Genomic DNA, 10520 nt, shown 5'->3' with positions numbered 1-10520 from the left:
TATAATATATCGTTGGAAAGCTCTTTTCAAGCCCCATCCAACTACACTACTTTTAGACCCATATCATAGACCAACCAAAATGGATTAGCTGTTTTCTTAAAATAGTTTTTCAAAAACAGAGAGAAGAGAAAAGAAATTAAAACTATCCGCAACACTAAACTTTCCACACTTTCACTTCATTCGATTATGATTCGACGTGAAAGGTACTCATCACTGAATTTGGTTTTGGGGAGACACAAATGGGTGTCTACACAACCAATCAATCGAGAATCTTCTATCCATTTACATTTGTCCCGAATGGGCAAGAAAAGGATAAGAAAAGAGAGAAGAAGTCAATCCCAGGGAGGGAAGTTGCACGACTTGTCGGTAAAGGGCGAGTTTGTGTTCAGCTTTCTTTCTTTTGGTGTAAAGATTAGGTTTAAGCCCCCCTTAAACATAGAAAAACGAAGAGCTGGTGTTATAATAGGCCTGATGTCGGCAAAAGAAAGGGAATTGCACATTCACGCCACGACCCCAATGCTTTCGATCTCTCCATCACAGCATAGGTTGCGACGAATCCTATCACACACAAAGAAGAGACGTATTTTTTCACTCCTATTTACCTTGGTTATCATAGGACATAATCTATGACTGACCCTTATACCAGTTGTAATCGAACAAGACGTCTACCTGCGTATCCATGGTATGCGCTGCTAGCTTAAGTAAGTTTCTTACCATGAAACCGGAGCAGGAAAAGTTTGGTGTAGGTCTCATGGTATCACTTTGGCTCGATGAACATGTAGTGCCTTACTCTTCTATCCTCCTTCCTCGGATTCAATATCCACCGCGAAATCCTTATCCTGGCATCTATCTAAGGTAGCTAAATCCCTTACAACTTTGAGAACAAGACTTATGACTGAAAATGATTGAATGTAGCTGTCCAGAACTTATTCCTCTCTAACTAAGTTTGGTAGTCATATTTCAAATGACTACTGTAAAATTTTCGAGTATTGTGTGGTAATGACTAATGAGAACTTTTGAGGAAATTAACATAGATTTTATAATGATTTTTTTAACAAGGAAATTAATGGGACAATCTTTTGGCGATAAACTAAAAGGGATTAGGGGCAATATATGTTTAAGAGATAAAGGAAGTATGTGGTATATAGAGAAATTGAACACGTATTAGGACCGTTGGAGAAATAATCAAGAGACCACATGATGTTGTAGTGCAAACTAAATCTATATATGCTATTAAATAAGATATATATTGCTCTATTAATTTCATTAATTATAAGAAAATTAAGTTCAGAAGGGTTAATATGTTTAGGTAAAATTAAGTTTGAAACAACTAAAGTTCAAATGAAATCTCATAGGAGTGATTAAAAAGGGATACATTAGTAATTAGTATAATCTACAATAAAAATAAGTTCTATGGCAATTATGTTTAAATAGGTGAATAAGATGCATGTATCTAAGGTTAGTGTATAATAAGACATGAGTAAAATTACTTTGAAACATGATTAAAAAAAATCAACATGAGATAAACACAAAGATAATTTTTTATTGATAAATTTGTGCTATTTACAAAAAAAAAAAAAAAAAAAAAAAAAAAAAAAAAAGGCCTCTTGAAAATCAGTTCATAATGCATTAGCTAGACAATCAAATTGCTAAAAACACTCTGCAAGACTAGTTCAAAGTTACCTCAAAAAGAAATGTTCCTTACAAAATTATACTTAGGTGTTGTTTGGTTCACTTGGGAATTAGAACTTCCCATGAATTGTAAATTTATGGGAATTAAATTCCTACAATCAAATTCATGGGAATTTTATAAAATTGTTTGGTTAACAATGAGGGAAGTAACTTCCATGAGAATTTCCACTTACCTAGGGGGGTTAGGTAAGTAAGTTCCTACATTTTGTGGAAATGCAAAATTCCTAGGAAGTCTCACTTCCCCCGTTTCACCAAATTATTGTCAACCAAACAACACACTAAAATTACAATTCCTAGGAAGTCTCACTTCCCATGTTTTTTTATGTCAAACAAACAACCCCTTAGTACTTCCTCCTCCGTCATTGTAAATGGAACACGGATATTAAGAAGAGGAGAGAGATACAGAGCTATAAAGATAGAAACTTATATAAGGAAGAAAGAGAAAGAGAGAAAACGTGTACAATTTAAAAAATCTAATATATATATATAAAGGGGAGTTTTTTCCCGAGTTTTTAGAGAGCCACGTAAGATTTAATTTTTTCAGCGCGCCACGTAGGATAAGAAATTTTAGTGGTAGCCAATCAAATATGAGATTATTAATTTCTTTTAGAATTAAATAATTTAACTGACACGTAAGCAAAATTGGTGAATGAGATAATCCAGTTTAAATTAATTAAATATAAAATATTATCTTTTAATATCAGGAATTTTATCTAAACATTTAACAATTTTTATCACATAAATATATATGTAAAAATATTATTTTAAAAAATTCAAACAAACCGTGCATCGCACGGGCTTCATCTAGTATTGCAATATTTATAAGGCAAAAGCTAATGAGCGCCCCCGGGGCGTTAGATAAGAGAATTAAAGTGTAAATATTAAAGTAAAATTAACATTAATTACACCGAACGACGCGTGATTTTGTCATGAATTCCTAACTTAATACCATTTCAACCAATATAATTTATCCTTATCTAATGCCCTAAAGCGCTCGTTAGCAAGATGTTGTAATATTTGTAAAATGGAGAAAGTACAAAGTAGAACAATACTCGAAGCACACAAAATGTTTTTCATACTTTCATTTCATCCTTGTATCTCTAAAAACTCGGTCCCCTCAACTCCTTTTAGTACAAAGACAAATTTGTATTATTATGTTTAAAAAACCGTCCAAAACGTAATTTCGTAGTACAGTACTATTTTAGCAAAAGTGGCTATGTGTGACATTTTGCTAATGTTTAATATTTAAGAAAAATGTAGCAAGCTAAGTATGGAGAAACGTTGAAAGTAAATTATATAATAAGTATAATAGTCAAAATAAATTGGAGATGCTACTCCAGCGATTTTCTTCACACGTGTTTTTTTTTTTTTTTTTTTTTTTTTGGTTTTGGTGTTAAGAGAGCCACCGGGGTGGGAATGAAGCTCTAACCACTTAAATTATCTTTCATTTTCATTTTCATTTTCTTTACTAACATAATTTTACCAATAAATTTGATCTTCAATATATAAATTTGATTATACTTCTATGTTCACCTTAATATTGCAGCAAGGAAAAATAAACGATATTTAAGATGAAAAGAGAAATAAAGATAGAGGCTCATGTGATGAGAAGATAAAGTGAAAGCATGCATAAATATGAGGAAAATTTTTAAAATAACACCATGTAAAGTAGTGAATTCTAACATTACCTCCTCAAGTTTTTTTTTTATTTAATCGTACCACCTAGTTTTTCCCAAAACGTTTTAAAGTACCACTACTTTTCTGAGTGACGTCATCATGGGTCCCACTTTTTCATTTTCCTTCTCTTCCCCATCGATTTCCCTATCTTCTCCCCTCTTTCTACCTATTCATCTTGCAAATTTGATTTCAATTATAACATTTTCGCAAATTAGGGTATTAATTTCTGCATTAAACCTTCAACGAATTGAATTGATTAGTGTAATTAGGGTTTGGGTAATCAATTTGGGGTTTTTCTCAATTCAAAAAATTATGGTTTATGAATTGATTAATTGGATGAATAGCTGGACAATAATTAAAACATGTAATTGGGGCAAAAACACAATTAAAACGTGTAATTGGGGAAAAAATACTAACACAATCCAACGATGACGTCACTCAGAAATATGGTGGTATGTTTTAGTGTTTTGGAAAAAACTAGGTGGTACAAAAAAAAAAAAAAAAAAAAAAAAAAAAAAAAAAAAAAACTTGAGGTGGTAATGTCAAAATTCACTACTTTACATGGTGGTATTTTTCAAATTTTCCTAAATATGGTGATGTTGTATAATTAGTTAGAGTAGAGTTTGTGAATATATATTACTTCCTCCATTTCATAGTAATTGACACATTTTTTTTTAATAATGCTTAATTATATATTATGTTGGTCAAAAAAAATATATTATGTTGGTCAAAATAGAGTGTTGACAAGTGTACTAAATTTGATTGTATTAATTATTGAGATATCAAAAGTTTATAAATGTCTTTTTTTCAATATAAAATAAAAAATAGTTTATCGTGTCAACAAATTTATTTATTTATTTATTGTTTTTTATAGAGCGAGATATTAGAAGTTTGTGCTTCCTCTGTTTACAATTGGTTGTCACAGTGAGTATATATACCTGTTTTCAATACAATATTGTAATCTAAATACCTCAAACTATATATTAAAAAAAAATCTAACTTATAAGTTGTATATTTGGAAACTTAGGGCGTATTCGACAAAAGCTTTTGTGTACCTTTTAATGGTTTGACAAGTAAAATCACCGATTAATAAAATTTTGAGTGTTTGGCCATCTAGTGGTGAAGAGATATAAGACCATCTCTAATGGTGAGACTCAAGTGAGTATATTTAGGAGAGAGAGAGTATATTTTTGCAATGTATACCAATAAGTTGGTATTTGAACTTAGCAACTCCAAAAGAAAGTTACTATTTGACAAAAATTGTGGGCCCCTTATTAATATTCTAATATATTTTGTAATTTATTTAAGTTTTACCTTTTTTTAAATCTTACAATATTTGATAATAAAAAAATGGATTTGGTGAGCCATAAATTGAAAGTGACATTTGTATATTTTATAGAGTCTCACCATTGGGAAATTAGATAGAGGTGATCATTGGGCGGGCCGGGCCGAAGCTAAAAAATTATGCCCTCTTCTCGTGCTGGGCCGGGTCGGGCCAAGCTTCTGGCAAAAAAAAATTTTGCCCAAACCCGCCCAAAATGGTCGAGCCGTGCGGGCTTTTCGAACCAATTTCGGGTCGGGCCTAAAAAATCAACTAAATGTGCGTAAAAGTGTATTCCCAAACCCACCCAAAAAAAATTAATTTTTCGGGCCGGAAAAATCTGCCCAAAACCTACCCGAAATCGGGCCGGGTCAACAGGTCGGGCTAACCTTGATCACCTCTAAAATTAGGCTTCACATGAGTTGTTAAATTGAGAAGTCAGTATGGTATCACCATTAGAGGTTAAAAACAACTCATTTTGTATTTCAATACTTAAATTTGAGTTTCACCATTGGAGATGTTCTAATAGTGTTTAATGATGGAGGTAACTTATGTCAAAAGCTAAAATTATCAACTTTTGAAAGTTAGAGGTGGATGTTGGATTTTTTCCTTGTATACTTGGTAACAACTAGCCAACTGATACTTTACCAAACCCTTATTGTTTCGGGGATTTTTTGGATTCCCTCGGCACACTGGTCACGTACTGCTGACAATGAGACTTGACATCTGCAAAACAACGAATATTTCGCAACCGGAATATTCGCCTCCGACGGTTAAGTTAGTAACCGGAAACGGAAAAAGCTAGAGAGAGAAAGTAGAGAGAAGTTGGAGCTATTTAATGCTCTTTTTAATGTAATGTCATAATCCACCCTTCCCATCATAAATGATTGGGGTATTTATAGAGGTGGGAGTTTGTGCCCCTTTAGGGTTTGTACCCTAAATTTGCGTGACCTGATTGGCTGCGCAATCGAGTGGTGCCACATGTAGGATGGGGGCGCCGCTTTGCGGTTTTCAACAAAACATCTTGGGATTTGGGCTCTGATGTAATAAAGGCCATTTTCTCTTACCTTAGGTGCTCTTTTTGAGTATTAGACACGTGTCATCTTTCCATAGGGACACTTGTCGCCCTTTGGTTTGGCCACGTGTCACTATACAAGACCTCGTGTAAGGGGTATTTTTACCCTAAATACTTATAATTAATTATTTATCTTCACAACTAACATTTACTCCCATGCTAACAACTTCTAATACAACTAACAACTACCTCTAAATTTACAATTTGCCCAACATGGCTTTAAACTCAATAAAAATAAAATAAGATCCTAGGTAACTATTTTTTTAAAATATGACATAATAACAGTTCAAAAATATTATATTTTAATTTTATTATAATCTTTTAGGATTAAATACTACCAAAAAAAATTAAAATAAAAAAAAAATCTCCCTCGAAAGAAAGGGTTTTCTCTCTAGAAAGTAGGGTTTGGCTGTCGTTCTTGACGGCTCTGTTGTGCGTTGACCTTGTTTGATTTCAGCCATGGCTGACGATATTCTAGAACGTTACGCGAACCTGAGACTTGATGATGAGGATGGTGGAGTGGTGGACCTTGGGACAGTGAATTCGATGCCTTCGAAGGACAAATTCCATCTGCTCTTAATTGGTAGGTTGGTGACTGAGAGGCCATATAATGTCGAAGCTTTTAAATCCACAATGACGAAAGCTTAGGGATTACAAAATAAATTAATTATTAGGGTGTTAGGACCTAATCTTTATGCATTACAATTCTTCCATTGGAGGGATAAGGAGAGGGTGCTAAATGGTCGACCGTGGTGTTTCGAGAATAAATTAATTATTATGAAGGAGGTAGAGGGGGACGAACAACCTGATAAAGTTCCCCTTTATCATTCTCCTTTTTGGGTTAGAATCAAGAATTTGCCGTTCAATTGCCGCTCGGATGATGATGTGAAGGAAATTGTCGCAAATTGGGGTGAGGTTATTGAGGTGGATGAAGATATTTTAGGCCTTGATCGGTTTCGGCGGGTTAAGGTTTTGCTTAATGTAACCAAACCACTGCGACGTTTTCAGCGTATTATAGACAAAGGGGGACGGGTGGTCTGTGTGGAGTTTGCTTATGAGAGGTTGCCTTTTTTCTGCTTTGCGTGTAGAGTGATTGGTCATGCCGAGAAGGAATGTGAGATGGTTTCGGAGGAGAGCAAGAAGGTGAAGCTTTGGTGAGGGAGATGGTTGAGGGCATCCCCTATGAAGGGGAAGCTTAAGGATGCCGAGGAGCTTAACTTGGTGATAGGGGCCCGCAAACAATTATTTATCACCAAAGAAACTGAGAAAATGAAGGAGGTAATTGAGAAGGGGGAGGAGTTGGTGGTGTCGAGAGAGAGTGAGGGGGTTTTGAAGTTGGGTTGTTCTGATGTGGAGTCGGGTGAATTGGAGGTTAGTGTGCAGGGAGGGGGAGTGGTGCAGGACAGGGGGGAGGCTGATGTCTCGGGGGAGGGGACAAAGTGTAATGTGGAGGGGAGTATTGTGGGGGTGTCGAAGGAGAAAAATGGGTTGGGGGAAAAAAATGGAAAAAGATAGCTAGGCAGGGGGATTCTTTTGATACTCCTATGTGTACCCTTAAGTATGATGGTTTGGGAAAAAGAGTGATAGAGGTGGATAAGGTGAGTCAGGGGAATGTAGGACAGGAGGATTCGATTGACAATGATGAGTTGACTAATGATTCACCTGGATGGCGAAGGGCGGAGGTTGCTCTTAAGCAACCCCGCCGAGCTCAATGAGTATTGTGAGCATCAACTGTAGAGGGTTGGGCAATACCTATGCAGTTGATAATATCTGGAACTTAGTACAGAGAGAGGCCTCGTCTCTTGTTTTTCTTATGGAGACGAAGTTAAGTAGTGGTGAGATGGTTAAAATTCGTGCAAAATTCCCAGGATATGAGGGAGTTGCTGTGGATAGCTGTGGGAGATCTGGAGGTGTTTCTTTGTGGTGGTTGAAGGGGACCAAAGTTGTGTTGCAGTCAATGTCCGTTCACCATATTGATGTGTTTCTCAAGGTTGGGACAAGCAATGATAAGTGGAGGTTAACGAGGTTCTATGGCTGGCCGGAAGTGCATAATAGACATTTGTCTTGGAAACTCTTGAGAGATCTTGCGGTTCAAAGGGATGAGGCTTGGGTGTGCATTGGGGATTTTAATGAAATTCTCTATAACTCGGAGAAGAAAGGGCGTAGAGACAGAGCTCTATGGCAAATGGAAAATTTAAGAGAAGCTATCGATATATGTCATTTATGTGATGTCCACGCGGAGGGTTATGAGTTCACTTACGATAATGGTCAAATTGGAGATGACAATGTGCAATGTCGCCTAGATAGAGCCCTAGTTACTCAAAATTGGAAAAATTTATTCCAGAGGCATAAGCTTTTTAACTTGGAAAGGGAGTGGTCGGATCACTCACCTTTGAGGCTTGTGCTCGATGAGGGGGGTAGTGTGCCGATAAAAAAGGGGAAGCTATTCAGGTTTGAGCAAGTTTGGACAGAACACGATAAGTGTGAAGGGGTTATTAAAGATGCTTAGCTGTTAGGAGATGCAGATGTGGAGAGAATGCTAGCTGCTTATGCTGAATTGCTGAAGTCGTGGAGTGAGAGGGAGTTTGGCAAGGTTTTCCGAGAAATTCAAAAAAAAGAAATAAGTTGGGTAAATTGAATAGGGGTGGCAGGTCTGAGTCCCAAGTTAAAGAGCGGCATAAGATTGTCAAAGAAATCTCGGAGCTACTTCACGTCGAGGAAGTATATTGGAGGCAGAGGTCTCGTGCTCTTTGGCTTGCTGCTGGGGACCGCAACTCGAGTTTCTTTCATCGTAAGGCTTCTCAGCGTCAGCAAAAAAATTCGATTAATTATCTCGTGGCTGATGATGGAGTGCGTCATCAGGACATGGAGGGGGTGTGTGGGGTGGCAGTGAATTATTTTCACACCCTTTTCTCGGCTTCCCCGACTGTAGACTATGGGGATGCGTTGAGTGGTATTGACCGAAGAGTGACGGAGGAGATGAATGAGCTTCTTTGCGCTGATTACAAAGCCGAGGAGGTGCTAATGGCTCTCAAACAGATGCATCCTCTTAAAGCTCCTGGCCCGGATGGTATGTGTCCCTTGTTTTTCCAAACATACTGGCATATTGTTGGTCCTGCTGTTACTTCTCTTGTGTTGGGTGTGCTTAGGGGGGATATGATTCCTAGGGAGATTAATAAAACTTTTATTGTGCTAATTCCGAAAAAAGAAGCTCCGGATAAAATGTTTGAGTTTCGCCCCATCAGTTTATGCAATGTGGTATATAAGCTTATTACTAAAGTTTTGGCAAATCGTCTGAAATTATTTCTCTCTGACATTACCTCTCTGAATCAAAGCGCCTTCACTCCGGGGAGATTAATTACAGATAATATTCTGGTGGCTTTTGAAGTGTTTCATCATATGAAGAATTCGACCAGTATTGGGGGTTCTTTAGCATTAAAGCTAGATATGGACAACGCCTATGATAGGGTTGAGTGGGGATTTTTGAGAGTTGTTATGTTGAAGTTGGGATTTGCAGAATGCTGGGTTAACCGTGTGCTACATTGTATTTCTTCGGTCTCTTTTTCTGTTTTGATAAATGGGGCACCTTCAGGGGAGTTTACTCCGTCTAGGGGTTTGCGTCAAGGTGATCCTCTATCCCCTTATTTATTTATTTTGTGTGCTGAGGCCCTATCTGGTTTGTTGAACAATGTTGTTGAGAAGGGTAGTCTACATGGTATTAGTGTTGCTCCGACCGCTCCGAAAATTTCACATTTACCTTTTGCGGATGATAGTATTATATTTTCACAAGCGAATGTGGAAGGGGTTAATAAGATCCAGGAGATTCTTCAATGTTATGAGAAGGCATTGGGGCAAATGGTGAATTTGAGCAAAACGACGGTGTCTTTTAGTAAGGGTGTCTTGGAGGCTAAAAGGAGTGAGTTAGCTGATTTATTGGGAGTGCAGAAAGTGCACATTCATGATAAATACTTGGGGCTTCTTACGGTTGTAGGGAGGTCTAAGAGGGTTATTACGAAGGGTGTGAGAGAGAACACTACTAGAAATAGGCTAAATTCCGACAGAAAAATTCCGTCGGAAACACCCTGAAATCCGTCGAAAATAGGGTTTCCGACGGAATTCCGTCGGAAGAGGTTGTCGGAAAATATGTTGTAGGAAAAATGAATTTTTTCGACGAAAATTCCGTCGGAAACACTATTCCGATGGAATTATCCGCCGGAAAAATATTTTCAGGTACTGCAACAATCCGTCGTAAAATTCTGACGGATTCAATTCCGTCGAAAATTTCCGACGGAATTTCCGTCGAAAATTTCCGACGGAATTTCCGTCGGAAATTGCTTTTATGAAATTTAAAAAAAATACGCCGCGCCACCACGGGCACGGCATATCACCACCTCCAACCACCAAAAACCCAACATCAGCAGTCCAAAACCACCCCACCACCCACAACCACCAGATCTACCACCAGATCAACCACCCACCGACAACCTCCAACCACCCAAAACACCCCTGTCAACCCCAACCACACCCACTTCCTAACCCTAACCTATCCACAGCACCACCCCCACCCATACCCAGATCCACAGCACCACCACCACAACCACCCTAACCTATCCACAGCACCACCACCACTTTACCCTCACCCTGACCGAACTCTAACCAAAACACCCATACCCCACCCTCACCCATACCCAGATCCACCCACCTAAACACCCAAACCCTAACCCGGACCCGACCGAACCCGGCCCCACCTAAGCC

The 10520-nt window shown here is 37.7% G+C and overlaps 1 protein-coding gene across 1 annotated transcript; it reads left to right on the top strand.

Moving 5' to 3' along the window:
• Nucleotides 1-6224: 6224 nt before the first annotated feature.
• On the top strand, nt 6225-6923 carry LOC110732082. Its single transcript, XM_021911994.1, has 2 exons — nt 6225-6352; nt 6611-6923. The coding sequence occupies exons 1-2, from the start codon at nt 6225-6227 to the stop codon at nt 6921-6923; spliced, it is 441 nt and encodes a 146-aa protein (XP_021767686.1).
• The last annotated feature ends 3597 nt before the right edge of the window (nt 6924-10520 follow it).

Source organism: Chenopodium quinoa, unplaced genomic scaffold (assembly GCF_001683475.1).
Source record: "Chenopodium quinoa cultivar QQ74 unplaced genomic scaffold, ASM168347v1, whole genome shotgun sequence".
NCBI lineage: Eukaryota > Viridiplantae > Streptophyta > Magnoliopsida > Caryophyllales > Amaranthaceae > Chenopodium > Chenopodium quinoa.
This window is presented reverse-complemented; position numbering and strand designations above follow the sequence as displayed.

Bases quoted from the DNA above. Each gene is read 5' to 3' on its own strand.
- LOC110732082 (XM_021911994.1), top strand. From the start codon at position 6,225: ATGGCTGACGATATTCTAGAACGTTACGCGAACCTGAGACTTGATGAT. The intron at 6,353-6,610 runs GTTGGTGACTGA...TTTTTGGGTTAG, and splicing joins CATCTGCTCTTAATTGGTAG to AATCAAGAATTTGCCGTTCA.